Source organism: Hibiscus syriacus, unplaced genomic scaffold (assembly GCF_006381635.1).
Source record: "Hibiscus syriacus cultivar Baekdansim isolate YM2019G1 unplaced genomic scaffold, ASM638163v2 tig00111220_pilon, whole genome shotgun sequence".
Lineage (NCBI taxonomy): Eukaryota > Viridiplantae > Streptophyta > Magnoliopsida > Malvales > Malvaceae > Hibiscus > Hibiscus syriacus.
Window position 1 is genome coordinate 589,198 of NW_024063024.1, and position 15,836 is coordinate 605,033.

Sequence of the window (15,836 nt, forward strand, 5' to 3'; positions counted from 1 at the left end):
GTATATGAATCACTGAATGGTGATTAAACTTGTATTAAATAGTAATGATTTCTTCCCCCATCCGACACAAACATTTGTCGTCACCGATTTACTCGATTGGTTTTATGTGGAACAAAACGAGTTTTTGCTTTTCCATTTCTTTCAAATATAATGCTTTACTTCAGAACCATGAAAGATTGTAAACTATGGAGGTTTAGAGATACATCAAGCCACATACCCTGTAAATAGCATGAAAGCACCATAATGGCATTGCAAATAGGTTTAAAATTTGAAGCGAACTGTGCATCTTTAGCTCTTCATGCCTCCGGTGTTTTCACCAAAGTCCAGTCCCTTCCCGGTCTCCAAGCATGTGAAACAAAACCAAGAACATAGCCGACAAAACCCCCGAGCACCAAGACACTGCCACCCCAGAGATAGTGTGAAAATGAGTAATGTGTCACGTCAACCTTATGGAATGCACCAACTTTACCACTGTTGACATCACCGCCATTAAGAACTTCCCCGGATGCCAAAATCTCAACCATATCATGCACCTCACCATCATGGTTTCCTACGAATGAAAGTCTAAGTTTCTCTCTTGTAGCAACTAATCTAGTGTACCCAAACTCACCTGTACGGTACACAGATCTCTTGGGTTGTGGGAAGACCGGGTCGTCTGGATGGTCTGCTCTAGGTTCCCATTTTGGTTGCCAGTCTTGTCCTCCCATCCCGATCACAACATGAACCGGTAATGCTTCCCAATCTTCCCCCTTCTGTCCTAAGCTTCCACATGTGAAGTTCCTCATCGGACAAAACCTCTCGTACCGATGGACATGGCCCCACAATGCAAGGGTTACCTTGTTTTTCACAAACAAAGGTTCCAAGTGCTCAAGCATTCTCTCTCTCAATGGGGCATCTTTACTTGCAAAGCTTGTAGTGTACATCGGTCTATGCCCTTGAAATACGACAAAAGGTGTCTTCATCTGATCAACGGACTCAAGATCATGCTTCAAAAAGTTATATTGGTTGCTTCCTGGAAGGAAATTGGTTTCAGTTGACATGTACACAAAATGAACCGGCCCTATATCAAGTGAGTAGTAAAGGTTTCGGGTAGCTGGAGCACGGGTTCCAGTTGGTTCTGAAGAGCTTCCGGGCATATTGAATCTAAGGCTGTAGGGAACACCACATTCACCACCTCCATCAGTTCCATAAATGGAATTGGCCCACTCAGGCTTCCAAGGCTGTGAAGGCCAATCATATTCATGGTTACCAATGCACACATGATACGGCACCTTGGAGGCAACGGGCTCGATTAGGTTGAAAAATTCATCCCACAACCATGAGTAGCCTCTTGCATAGCCGATATCCCCGATATGGGAAATAAAAGCAGGCTCGTCTCCGAGAGCTTCAATGTCACGCAGTATCCACTTCACAGTCGATATGCTTTCGTCTTGTGTACGACTAAAGGTTAAGTACGGTGTAGCAGTCCCCATATCACCAAATAGAAAGGCTACCGTTTCGTTCGAATTTTTGTCCGATGACACAAAGCTCCGTGTCGTGCTCCAACCTTTAGACTCGCTTCCAACCTTGTAGAATGAGAAAAGCAAAGGTAAATTAAGTATTGAAGTTGAGTTGAGAGTACGCCATGCCTTAAGGACACTTCAACACTTTTCCTTAGTCCTAACATGTAACAAGGATACAACAAGTACGTGAAACTAACATGATAAAACTATATGAACCACACAAATAACATGTACATATGAAATAAATCGAATTGGAAAATTTATTCAACTGTCAAAATTTCAGTGATCATTTTATAATGGTTCGATAAATTTAATGATCATTTTGTAACTTTTGAAAGTGAAGTGGCTGAAACAATCATTTTACTATAGTTTAGTGACCTCTTGTGTATTAGCGCTTTAAGTTGAAATCTAGTTCTAGTTCAACATTTCCAAATTTAGCAACAAAGATATGCCTACATTACCTGATAATAGTATTTCACCCCACCCTTTAAACCCGAAACAACTGCGTCAAATATCCAACCGGGATCCCTCCACCCGACGCTCGCATTCGCCGGCGCGTGACACATGTCCTCCCTCTCATACCTCCTGGTACGCGCCACCGCCACGTCACTTCCCCACTCCCATTCCTTCTCCCCGTACCTCACGTACCTCTCATCTGAATCCTCCGCAACGAACATCACCCGCATCTGTCCATCCCTACCAGTCAACGCCAAGTGGATCTGCTCCGGTCCATGACCCGATTCGAAGCCCACCGCCTCGGATTCCGCCAATAAATGTTTGGTTCCGGGGAGGGGATTATGATCCTGGTCGTGGAACCCCGGGTCGATCTCGGATTCGATCCAGCGGAAGATCCGGAAGGTGTAGTTAGAGCGGAGAGAGGTGAGGGGAAGGGAAATGGAGCCCGACCCAGATTCCCAAGTGGAGGAAGACGAAAGGAACTTATAGCCGATGAAGTTGTCGTGGGATGAATCGGGGGGTGAGTAGAGTCCGAGCCAATCGAGTTTCGATGGTGAGTCGATGCCGGACCATTGGATGAGAACCGAATCACCGGATTTGGACAGGGTTTTCGGGTTGACTGTGAGGGTGGGATTGGATAGGAATTGAGAGATAAGGGAAAGGAAGAAGAAGGAGAAAACCAGGATTAATTCCATGGTGGATAATCACGTTAAGGATTGCTGTAAAAAGGAAGAAAAATTATAAAGTTCAAAAGTATGGGCGTTAAAGGATTAGGTATAGTTTCAAGTTGAAGATATTCTAATATTTACGTGGCATGCTCCATGTGTTTCCCAATAGTACAAGTAAACAAAACGATATATAATAGGATAAACTATATGTTTAATATTTAAATTATTATTATTATTTTATTTTGATACTTTAATTTTATTTTTTTAAATTATATGTAATGGTAAGTTTATGTTTCTATTTAGTATCTTATTATTATAAAATTAACAGAACTATATACATGATATTTTTTTATTTCTCAATAATGATGTAACATTATTTTATGATAATACACTAACATCTCCGTGCGAATGTGAGCTTTAAATGTTAAAATCTAAATTCGACTCATATTTAAACAAACCTATTTTTCTATTCAAATCCTTTTTGGTTTTAATATTTTTGTTCAAACCCTCTTAATTTTTATTTCAAATTTAGGTGAACCAAAAACTCACCCCATTGTGACCTCTAGTTCGCCCTCAATATATATATATATATATATGAAATAGTTTGAGATAAATTATAATATAATATATATTTAATCATTAATAATATTATATATAATAAATTTACACATATCATATTTTGTATATATAAAAACTACTGACGGCATGCAACATGTTCTTATTAGACATGGGTAAATGGTAATTTTGAGAGTAGAATCAGACGTAAAAGATAAATAAAGTACCGAACAGAGATTAAAAATAGATATCAAAATGAAGAAGAAGAAGAAGAAGAAGAAAAGTATAATTCAAGGCTCAAAATATGCATTAAGCCTTTTTTTTATTAAAGGATTCTTCCAATAAGGAATGAGTCACTTTATTTCTTTAGGTATCAGAAGCTTTGCATATCAAAATAGGAATAAATCAAGAGAAAATAATCTCAATGATCGAAAATGCATTATAATATACGATTTTGACCAACTCTTTTTGGATTTGTCAAGATGACCAAGTTCGCGTTGCGATTTTTCAAATTCGTTGCGATAGTCCAAGTTCACGTTGCGATAGTCCAAGTTCGCGTTGCGATTTACATATTCGCATTGCGATAGTCGAAGTTCGCGATAGTCCAAAATCGCAACGACTGGGGTATTGCATTTGTTTCTTAAGAATTTTCTCTAAAAAGATAGTATTCGCGCGGACGTGTCGAAGACACGTATTACCACGACCCGAGACGAGACGGCGGCGGCGCGCAAAGAGTCCCCCTTGTTCTCTATCACTCAACAAGGAAGTAGGAAAACCAAGCCTTAAATACCATTCCCAATAGTGTTTCCAATACTATGTGGGATTGAACATTACCAACACTTGTTCCCAATATTATGTGAGATTGAGCTTTAAATAGTGATATTATTTGTGAATTATAGTTAATGACTTTAGTATTTGTATGAAAAGTATTTGTGGTTCGTTTAGTTTTCATGCAATTTTAATTTATTTTCAATTGATTGTAATTGCACGATAACAATTTTTTTTATTCTCGCGAGTGATGCAATTTTTTTTGAATGTTTTGCTTAAAATTACGATAATCAGAACATGACTTTTAGTTTTCATGTTTTTTGTGCCCACAATTACAATTATAAGAGATTTTTTAATTACATTATATATCAAATTATGTGATTGTAGATTGACTTTTAATTATGACATATTTAATCGTATAATACTAATGCAATTGGTTGCTGATTCAGTTGTTTTAATGTGCATGATTGTTAATTGTTTCTTGAATAATCACATAGTATTGGAAACAAGTATTGGTAATGCTCAATCCCACATAGTATTGGAAACACTATTGAGAATGGTATTTAAGGCTTGGCTTTCTCACTTCCTTGTTGAGTGATAGAGAACAAGGGGGACTCTCGCGCGCCGTCGCCGTTGCCGTCCGTCTCGTCTCGTGGTCGTGGTCATACGTGTCTTCGACACATCCGCGCGAATACTATTTTTTTAGAGAAAATTCGTAAGAAACAAATGCAATACCACCAGTCGTTGCGATTTTGGGCAACGCGAATTTCGACTATCGCAATGCGAATATGTAAATCGCAACGTGAATTTGAAAAATCGCAACGCGAACTTTGACTATCGCAATGCGAATATGTAAATCACAACGTGAACTTGGACTATCGCAACGCGAACTCCGACTATCGCAATGCGAATATGTAAATCGCAACGCGAATTTGGAAAATCGCAATGCGATAGTCGAAGTTCGCGTTGCGAATCTGGAAACTGATTTGCGATACTGGATATCGTGTTGCGAATTAGAGATCGCATTGCGATTTTGTTGGTCATTTTGACAAATCCAAAAAAAATTGGTCAAAATCGTATATTACAATGCATTTTCGATCACTGAGATTATTTTCTCATAAACCAAATGTTATCTTCTCAAACCTCTAGCCTTCCGGGACAAGAAACCTTTTTCTTAAAAATGCTTATAACATCAAATTATTCATATGTATAGTATGTATAAACATTAATTAACATTTAAAATCAAAAGGATTAAGAGAAATAATACGTTTCTTAAGAATATCAAACCAAGCTTTGCATGCAAAGCATATTTATCCAAAGCTTGTCTTCTTCCCATGTCTAAATTGCCTGAATTATATAACCTTTTAAAGCAAAGCAGGCCGCGAAATACGTCTGAGATTTCTTCGGAGAAAGTCATCTGAAACAATGGAGAATTTGTTGAAGCAGACGAGGTAAATTCTATTTTCCTTTTCGATAGTTCGTTTCCATGCACTGTGACCTTTAGGAATCTGCAGATGAACTTTGTAAAAGAAAATTAAAACTATAAATGTTCAGGTAACTTACCATTCGGTGTGTATAAGATTTTGAAATCGTTAGGAATCTGCTTCCATTTGACTGATCATTTGCACCAGGGGGAGATTTTCCGGTGCCGGACAGGACAAAACAGAAGAGTCGATCAGAAACCAAAGGATACCACCACAAAAAACTCAATCTTTCAAACGAGGTAAAAGTAACACTGATTTTCCGCAGCTATTTTTCTAACCTGAAGATGAACTACTTTAGATTATGTTCCTTCTGCATCATTGTTTTAAGATGGAAAGATGTACAAGTGGGAGCAACGATGACCGGCCTTGATTTTGGATTTTGCAGAGAAGAGAACCCAGAACTGGTTTCGAAGACCATTTTCGGGCAAGACGATGAGTTCGAATGATGATTCAGACCATAAACCGGAGCAAGTACTTGCAGTTGCAGCTGCTACATATGTCATTAACTCAATTGCAAAACCAAGCATCCAAGATCAGAAAAAGAGCAGTTCAGGTCTTGAACCCTCGTTGATCAGAGATAAGAGCAGAAAGGAAGATAAGTCATCTTCAATATCGGAAGCTGGCACTATATACGAACGATTCTCAGGTAAAGATCCAAAGCATGAGAAACTGAATCCTGATATCCATGTTTTAAGAGAATCATGAACTTCTAGTTTCTGCTACTGCTTAACCAAATGAAATTAACAGGTGTGGATGTTAGGAAAATAAATCGAGTACAAGTAATTTCCCTATAACCATATTAGTGAGAATGCGAAATAAAAGCGGAAAAATAATACCGAAAATTGATAACGGAGTTCAGCCAATTGTGCTTACGTCTCCGGGCTGCTGCAGATCTTTTACTAAGAGAGAAAATTTACAGGTGTTTACAAAACACTCACTACTCACAAGAAAGCTCTCTAGTATAGGAAGAAAGAAATGTTTTTGGGATGATTTTGAAGCTAAATGGGTAAGGGTATTTATAGTAGAAACTTAAGGACTAATCTTTGAAAATACCCTAAAGTGCAATGACTAAAGTGAATTTACCTATTCCTATTTTCAACAAACATCTACTAAAATTTTACCAAACTTTGAAAAACATTTTTCAAAGAAACATTTACCAAACTTTGAAAAAATATTTTCCAAAGTTGGTTGCCAAACTTTGAAACTTTTAACAATCTCCCACTTGAAGACTGATTTTAATATGTCTTCACACCTTGATCAATGCAGCAGCATGTCTGGTCTTGTTATTCTAGCATGCCAACTGAAGCTGAACACAACTTCAGTTTGTCCGTAGTCACCGTCTTTGTCAACATGTCTGCCGGATTTTGAGCTCCACTAATCTTTTCAAGTTTCAAAATCCCATCTTCCAGAAGAGACCGGATAAAATGATATCTCAATTGTATGTATTTCGTCCTAGAATGAAAAGACGGATTCTTTGCTAGATGGATAGCACTTTGACTGTCGCAATACAAGACATTGTTTTCTTGTTTCTTGCCTAACTCTTCCAAGAAACTTTGGAGCCAAACCATCTCCTTGCTGGCTTCCGTAACAGCGACATATTCTGCTTCAGTTGTGGAGAGAGCAACTATCTTCTGCAGTTGAGAAACCCAACTCACTGCGGTTCCTCCTAGAGTATAGACATACCCTGTAGTGCTTCTTCTGATGTCGACATTTCCGACTAAGTCAGCATCTACATAGCCTGTCAATATCGTATCTCCACCTTTGAAACAAAGTGCTTTGTTTGTGGTACCCCGCAGATATCTGAGGATCCATTTGACTGCTTCCCAGTGTACCTTGCCTGGATTATTCATGTACCTGCTAACAGCTCCCACTGCTTGAGCAATATCTGGTCTGGTACAAACCATGGCATACATTAGACTTCCAATTACTGAGGCATACGACACCTTCACCATGTGTGCACGTTCTTCCTCCGTCTTTGGTGACTGTTCTTTGGAGAGTTTAAAATGAACACCTAAAGGTGTACTTACTGGTTTAGCATCTTGCATGTTGAACCTGGAGAGTACTTTGTTGATGTATTCAGCCTGTGATAACATCAAAGTCCCCGACTTTGTGTCTCTCTTGATCCTCATCCCAAGAATCTGCTTTGCAGCGCCCAGATCCTTCATAGCAAACTCCTTCGACAATTTTTGCTTCAAGTTTATAATCTCTTGCATATCTGAGCCTGCAACGAGCATGTCATCAACGTACAATAATAAAATAATGAAGCTGTTGTCGAACCTCTTGATGTAGCAACAATGATCTGCTTGGCATCTTGTAAAACCACTGCTACTTATGAAACTATCAAACTTCTTGTACCACTGTCTAAGAGCTTGTTTTAAACCATACAAGCTCTTCTTCAACCTGCATACCAGGTTTTTCTTGCTTGCCTCTATGAAACCTTCTGGCTGCCTCATATAGATTTTTTTCCTCCAAATCACCATGAAGGAAAGCTGTCTTTACATCTAACTGCTCAAGATGTAAATTCTCTGCAGCTACAATTTTCAACACCAGTCTGATTGTAGACAGTTTTACGACTGGAGAGAAAATTTCATTATAGTCAATACATTCTTTTTGCTGAAAGCCTTTGACAACCAATCTTGCTTTGTAGCATTTTCTCCCATCGTGCTCTTCTTTGATCCTGTAAATCCACTTGTTATGGAGCGCTTTCTTGCCTGGTGGTAATTCAGCTAATTCCCACGTCTGATTTGACATTAGCGAGTCCATCTCATCTTTCATGGAAGACTCCCACTTGACTGAATCATCCACCTGCATCGCTTCATCATAGCACTCTGGTTCACCATTGTCAGTCAACAATAAGTAGTGCAAAGAAGGCGAATACCGTTGGTTGGTTTAGGAATTCTGGAGGAGCGTCTCAGTTCTGGTGTGCCTGGTTCTTCCTCTTGAACTGCTTCAGGACTGATCTGAACATCATTTCCAGAAATCTCCTCGAACTCAGCAAATTCCTTTGTTTCAGCTTCGGTATTACTTGATTCTGCGGTTGACCTGTCTTTGTACATCACATTTTCATTGAAAATGACGTCTCTGCTTCTGATGATCTTTCGATTTTCGTAGTCCCAAAACCGGTAACCGAACTCATCACCACCGTAACCAACAAAGACGCATTTGTTGGACTTGGCATCGAGTTTACTTCTTTCAGCAGAGTTTATGTGTACATAAGAAATACAACCAAACACTCTTAAGTGTGAAAGGTTTATTTCTTTCTTGCTCCAAGCTTCCTCTGGTATTCCGCCATCCAAAGGAACTGAGGGCCCACGGTTGATCAGGTAAGCTGCAGTGTTGATAGCTTCAGCCCATAGAAATTTGGGCAATCCGGCATGTATCCTCATGCTTCTGGCACGTTCATTCAGAGTTCTGTTCATGCGCTCTGCTACGCCATTCTGCTGCGGTGTTATGGGAACTGTTGTCTCCATCTTGATCCCATTGTTTGCGCATAAATCTCTGAATCTACTGTCTCTGTATTCTCCTCCATTGTCAGACCTCAACCGCTTGACTTTCAAACCAGTCTCATTTTCCACCATGGCCTTCCATTTTCTGAAGGTATCAAAGACTTCTGATTTCTTCTTCAGAAAATAAACCCACACCTTCCTTGTTGAATCATCGATGAAGGTGACATAATATAGTGAGCCTGCAAGAGATGGAACTGGGGATGGTCCCCATACATCAGTATGAACCAACTCTAACCTTTCTGCCTTGGGTGTCTTGCCAATCTTTGCAAAACTGACTTTCTTTTGTTTGCCAAAGATGCAATCCTCGCATAGTCCGACATCTACATTCTTTAGATCCGGCAGCTTCCCTTTTGACAGAAGTATCTTCATTCCTTTCTCGCTCATATGGCCAAGCCTTTGGTGCCATAGGTTTGATTTTCCATCAGCATCTGCTACTGCAATGGTATTCTCTAAATTTGAGGTTACATAGAGAGTACCAGTCTTCTTACCACAAGCAATGACGAGTGCTCCTTTGGTAATCTTCCATTCACAGCCTGAAAAGGTTGTGCTATATCCTTCTCCATCAAGCTGTCCAACAGAAATCAGATTTCTTTTGAGGCCAGAATATGTCTCACTCCTGTCAGCTTCCAGGTGGTCTGGTTTGGCAACTTTAGTCGGATGTCTCCTTTTTCGACGATCTTTAAGGTTTCATCATCAGCAAGATGAACCTTCCCAAAATCACCACTGACATAGTTCTCCATGATTTCTTGGTATGGGGTGGAGTGGAAAGATGCCCCTGAATCCAAGATCCATGATTCAATCGGACTGTTGACGCTTAGAATCATGGCATCACATGTCTCCTCTGTCACGTTGGCAGATTCCTGTGCACCGGTATCTTTCTTCAGTGCTCGGCAATCTCTTTTGAAGTGACCATTCTTGCCGCAATTATAACAGGTAAAATCTTTATTTCCTGTTCTTGATTTGCCCATTCTGGATTTTGATCTGCCACGATTTGAATTTCTTTCTGAAGTTCTCCCTCTAGACTCCGTGTGCAAGGCTGAGGAGGTTGATGCTTCACCCGATTCTCTTCGTCGAATTTCTTCACTCAATACCAAATCCCGAACATTATCGAATTTTAATTTGTTGTTTCCCGACGAACTGCTGACTGCTGTAACAGTAGCATTCCAACTGTCTGGTAGAGATGATAAGAGAATTAAAGCTCGAACTTCATCATCGAACTCAATTTCCACTGAACTCAACTGGGTTGTGACTGTGTTGAGTTCATTTAGGTGTTGTGCCATTGATGCCCCTTCCGCCATCCGCAAATTGAATAATCGCCTCATCAAATGAACTTTGTTTGAGGCGATGGCTTCTCGTACATACTGGAGAGAGCCGCCATAAGACCCGCCGTGGTCTTTTCCTTTGCTATGTTAAAAGCAACATTACGGGATAACGTCAGTCGGATAACTCCGAGGGCTTGTCTGTCGAGAAGAGCCCAATCTTCATCCTTCATGCCTTCTGGTTGCTTTCCTGAGAGAGGTTGATATAGATTTTTCTGGTACAACAAATCTTCAATCTGCATCTTCCAAAAGCCAAAGTCCGCACTATCGAACTTTTCAATTTTCACATTCCATTCGTCTGCAGCCATCGCTCCCACTCGAATCTGGCTTCGTTTGGATCGTTTCTGACAATTCTTGCGAATCACCGTGTATTAGAACACCACCGTCGACAAACTCGTATCGCCGACCGAATTTTACTATTCACAAATTACTATTCACGTGAATAGTAATGAATAGTGACCTCGCAGAAAATTTAACAAAATTCACAACCAAAAGCTCTGATACCAGTTGTTAGGAAAATAAATCGAGTACAAGTAATTTTCCTATAACCAGATTAGTGAGAATGCGAAATAAAAGCGGAAAAATAATACCCAAAAATTGATAACAGAGTTCAGCCAATTGTGCTTACGTCTCCGGGCTGTTGCAGATCTTTTACTAAGAGAGAAAATTTACAGGTGTTTACAAAACACTCACTACTCACAAGAAAGCTCTCTAGTATAGGAAGAAAAAAATGTTTTTGGGATGATTTTGAAGCTAAATGGGTAAGGGTATTTATAGTAGAAATTTAAAGACTAATCTTTGAAAATACCCTAAAGTGCAATGACTAAAGTGAATTTACTCATTCCTATTTTCAACAAACATCTACCAAAATTTTATCAAACTTTGAAAAATATTTTTTAAAAAAAATATTTACCAAACTTTGAAAAAATATTTTCCAAAGTTGATTGCCAAACTTTGAAACTTTTAACAGCCGAGAGTAAGGTGCCAACAACTGATGGCAATGATGATGGCAATGATGACAAGGAGATTAAACGTGCTCCATCGTTTAGAAAATCTCTTACCTTTGCTGATCACTTGCGCAGAACCAGCATTACAGAACCGAAAAATTCCTCTAAACCTGATATGCTTTCCGGTCAAACAGAAAGCACAGCACGAAAATCTGATGTCTCCACCGTAAAACCAGAAAGCACAGCACCAAAACCCGATCATCCTGCCATTAAACCAGAGAGAGAGCAGACCAAAGCAGAGGCTTGGGAGAAGGATGAGATGGCCAAGATCAAACAACGGTAAATGAGTCATTCATTGCTTGCTTATTAAGTGGTATCGAATAGTACTAACCAGTTAGTACCCGTTATATTAAAGCCAAAAAGCAACTCAACTACATTGAAACAACAAAGTAAATAGTATCATATCTTCTTCCTCTTCCTAACAGATAGATTGCAGGTATATGAAGTTGAAAAGCACTTTACTTGCCTGGGAGGAAAAGAAGAAGAAGAAAGCCAAGACCAAGCTGTACAGAGCAGAGGTGAGATTGTTTTCGTTTCCTTAATTCAAACTATTTCTTAGAAACTAATTGCTTACTTCTTGGAGCATTAGAGAGGAATGGAGCGAAAACGAGAACGAGCCTTACTAAAATTTCAAAATGAAATGGACCATATCAAACAAGCTGTGGATGGAGAAAGAGCAGAGGCAGATGCGAATGAAAAGACGAATATAATTATTGCCAGGGAGGGAAAAAGGAAGAAGAAAGCCAAGGACAAGCTGGACAGAGCAGAGGTGAGACTTGGTTTTTTCTCAATTCACTATTTCTTAGAAACTAATTCCTTATTTCTTGGGGCATCAGAGAGGATTGGAGCGAAAGAGAGCACGAGCCTCAAATTTAAAAAAGAAATGGACCATATCAAACAAGCTGTGGATGTAGCAAGAGCACAGGCAGAGGAGAACCAGAGAAATGATGAACTTAAAGCCAATGAAAAGGCAAATATAATTAGAACAACGGGAGACATTCCGAGGACATGCATCTGCTGCTGAATGTAAGGCAGGATAACACCTATATGTTTTCATCAAATACTAGTAGATCACAAGTCATTAGACAATAAGTAGAGAGTTGAAACATTTAAATTGTTAATAAGACGGAAGAAATAGATTTGAGCCCAAGAGGCAGTTCCCACTTTTCATTTGAACTGAAGTCGTCATCAAAACGAAGTCAACAACTAAACCCAAAAACAAGGCTCGTTGTTCATTCTCATACAGTTAAAAGATAGTAGCCAATATGAAAAAAGGTGCGATAAGTTGAGAACCATGAGCATACAACTCCCTCCTAAGGACGCCATTGCTAGCTTGGTTTCCAACCATTAGATTACATCGATAATCCCCTGATCGCATTCTCCATAGGCCGCCCTATCCATCACCATTCAAGCTCTCAATCATCCATAAAAGGAAGAAATTCTTTCGAGGAAACTTGAGGTTCCCTCTGTAAACCAGGCGGAGGGATAGCAAGTGGCACCATGGACAATGTTGAAAGATTCCCAACAAATGGGACATTCCAAACCTTCATCGCTACTACCGTTTGAACAGACTTCATCAGCCAATGATAACCAGAACGTGTCGAACAAACAAAACACCAGTAGAGTAAGGCGTCGGTGTTATCAAACACTTTAAAATCATAACGACATCAGTCGCCGTAAACACACTACGAATCACCCGTTTATTCCAAGAAAGTGTATCGGAGAACATAAAATCACTAGAACGTATAGGAGAGAGGCTGTCAGGACTGTATTTTCAGTACCCGAGACTTTCTGATATCAAAACATCGGTCCGTGTCCCGGCCCGTTAAATCCGAATATCCGGAAGTCGGGTACCCGTAAAACTCGAGTATCCATATTTTTAGGTAAGATATACTTCATATTTTTTTTAATTTATTTTTCTTCAAATTATATTATTTTTAAAACAAATCACTTAGAAAAAAAATATAATTTTAAAAATTAAAAATCTATAATACATAATTCACCCATAAAATTTAAAAATTCAAATTACATAATTAAAAGATAAATCTTATTAAAAACAAAATAAAGAAATATAATCAAATTTAAAATATTTTAAAATTGAAATAAATAATTTAAGAAATTAAGAATTTAGAATGCTATGGTGGAAATAATTTAAGAAATTACGAATTTAGAAGGTTATGATAAAATAATTTGGGTATTAGGAGTAAAATATTTAATATAAAATAAAAAAATAAGACTTAATGCAAAAATAAGTGCTCAAACTATAATTAATTTTAGGTGCTTAAAGATTTTTTTCGTTCAGAAATCTAATGTTTTCAACGTTACACTTTTAAATGTCTACGCTGTAACGACCGTTAAGTAAACTCCATTAACTAACACATGTCACATTTATATTTTTTTGAGTTTTTTTTTTCAAGGAAAAAAACTTAAGAATATTATTAATTTAAAAAAACTCATTTTTTTTGAAATTACAAAAAAAGCCTGAAATTCTTAAACCCCTCATTCTAATCTGCATTACCGGTTGTCGTCACCCATTATCGACGGCTTTTGTTATTGTTGAACGACCATTCAACCGTCATCGGACTTCCATTATCGATCATCCTTTTTACCATCACCCAATTCCTTTAAATCTATAAATCCCTAAACCTAATCTCAAAATTATTGTATTATTTTCTTGTTTTAGATAGAGGAAGAGTGTAATGATGCATCAGCAGCGGTTAGGCGCAAAAATGGTGAATCCTGTAAACATGAATCCCCTATTGGTCGTGATTTGAGTGTTACAATATTAGAAATTTAGCCAATTTGCTTTAATATTTTATTTGGGACGCTTCTGCCTTGTTGCCAAACTATATTATGTATTTAAATTCAATGGTTAAATAACACATGTTAAGTTAATTTTTTTAATTTTATTATTTTTAAATATTAAAAATATTATTATTTATAAAAGCACACAATTTTTAAAAATTATAAAAGACCATAAAATCATTAATTTCAAATTTCATCTCCAACCGTCGTCGATTATCTTTGGCCATTGTCTCTATCGTCAAACAATCACTCACTTGTTGTTGCTTACTCACTGATCGACCATCACCTTATTGTTATCTCAAATCCCAAAACCCCTAAATTCATAACTCTAAAATTAAATAATAAATTTTGGGTAAATCCAATGCGGGATTATCTGTCGATCGCGGTGTATTTTGTCTTTGTTGATTTCGCATATCTCTTTCATGTTCTTGGGCAAGCGCTCTTGCTCAAGTGGGCTTTGCAGGAGCATTGTAGGGGATAGGACTTGAGAGGTGGGGGACGATGAGAGGAGGAGAATTATTATTTTTAAATTACTTTTTTAATAATATTTTTTATTTTTAAAAAATAAAATTTTTAAAATATATATATATATAAGTGTTAGATAAAGGTCAAATTTAACAATTATGGTCTAGACACCTAAAAGTGTAAGTTGAAACGTTAGATACCTAAAAAGTATAACGTCGGAAACATTAAACACCTAAAAGTATAACGCCGGAAACGTTAGACACTTAAAAGTATAACGTCGTAAACTTTAGGCAGATATTTTTAACGAAAAAATCTTTAAATACCTAAAGTTAACTTTAGATATAGTTTGAACACCTATTTTTACGTTAAAACTTATTATAAATATATAATTTTAAATAAATTAGTTGTTCTATTTAAATAAAAAAATGGGTTTTTAATTAGAGAAAATAACTTCAGTGACCAAAAATCCCATATAATATATGATTTTAACCAACTTTTTCCGGATTTGCCAAAATGACCAACAAAATCGCAATGCGATCGCTAATTCGCAACGCGATCTCCATTATCGCAAATCAGTTTCCAGATTCGCAACGCGATTATGACTATCGCAATGCGATTTTCCTAATTCGCATTGCGATTTACGTATTCGCGTTGCGATTTTCATAATTCGCAATGCGAATACGTAAATCGCAACGCGATTAAGTAAATCGCAATGCGAATTAGGAAAATCGCAATGCGAATACGTAAATCGCAATGTGAATCTTACTATCGCAATGCGATTTACATAGCGCCATTCGTATTAACGCGTATTTTTTTTCAAATTCCAAACACGAATTTTTTCTTAATATATCAGAAACTGAATCGTCCACAGTAATCGCAACTCATAACCTCAAACCTAAAATCACAACACTCAGTCCCATCTCCATCTCTCACTCTCTACGGCGAAATCCATCCCCATCTCCAAAGATTTCCGTCCCCATCACCGGCGAAATCCCTCACAACCATTCACGATCAGAAATCCCTCACAATCATTCAGAAATGGAAAATCAACCTCCGAGCGTTAGTTTTTTTAATTATTTTTATTTTGAAATTTTTGCATTATTTTAGGTTTTTCATATTGAAATTGATGATAAGTTTACTGGTAATTTCAATAATAGATTAACCATTTCACTTAGATTTCTTATAAAATTCATTCGATTGCTGCCAATACTGCTAAATTGTTTAGTATTTAACCCTGTGAAGTTAGTATTTGTCTTTGTTTTCTTTTGGTTGAAGTAATGCAGAAGAAGAATAGTTTCGAG

At 37.8% G+C, this 15,836-nt stretch overlaps 2 protein-coding genes across 2 annotated transcripts; one reads left to right on the forward strand and one right to left on the reverse strand.

Annotated features, from left to right (window-relative positions):
* Positions 1–124: 124 nt before the first annotated feature.
* Positions 125–2,709, reverse strand: LOC120156409 (probable inactive purple acid phosphatase 2). Its single transcript, XM_039167720.1, has 2 exons — positions 1,964–2,709; positions 125–1,565 (listed from the first exon to the last, which is right to left on the reverse strand). The coding sequence occupies exons 1-2, from the start codon at positions 2,651–2,653 to the stop codon at positions 297–299; spliced, it is 1,959 nt and encodes a 652-aa protein (XP_039023651.1). The 5' UTR covers positions 2,654–2,709; the 3' UTR covers positions 125–296.
* A 2,650-nt stretch (positions 2,710–5,359) lies between these two features.
* LOC120156481 lies at positions 5,360–6,138 on the forward strand. The gene is made up of 3 exons (XM_039167793.1): positions 5,360–5,400; positions 5,581–5,672; positions 5,819–6,138. The coding sequence occupies exons 1-3, from the start codon at positions 5,375–5,377 to the stop codon at positions 6,136–6,138; spliced, it is 438 nt and encodes a 145-aa protein (XP_039023724.1). The 5' UTR covers positions 5,360–5,374.
* Positions 6,139–15,836: the final 9,698 nt, after the last annotated feature.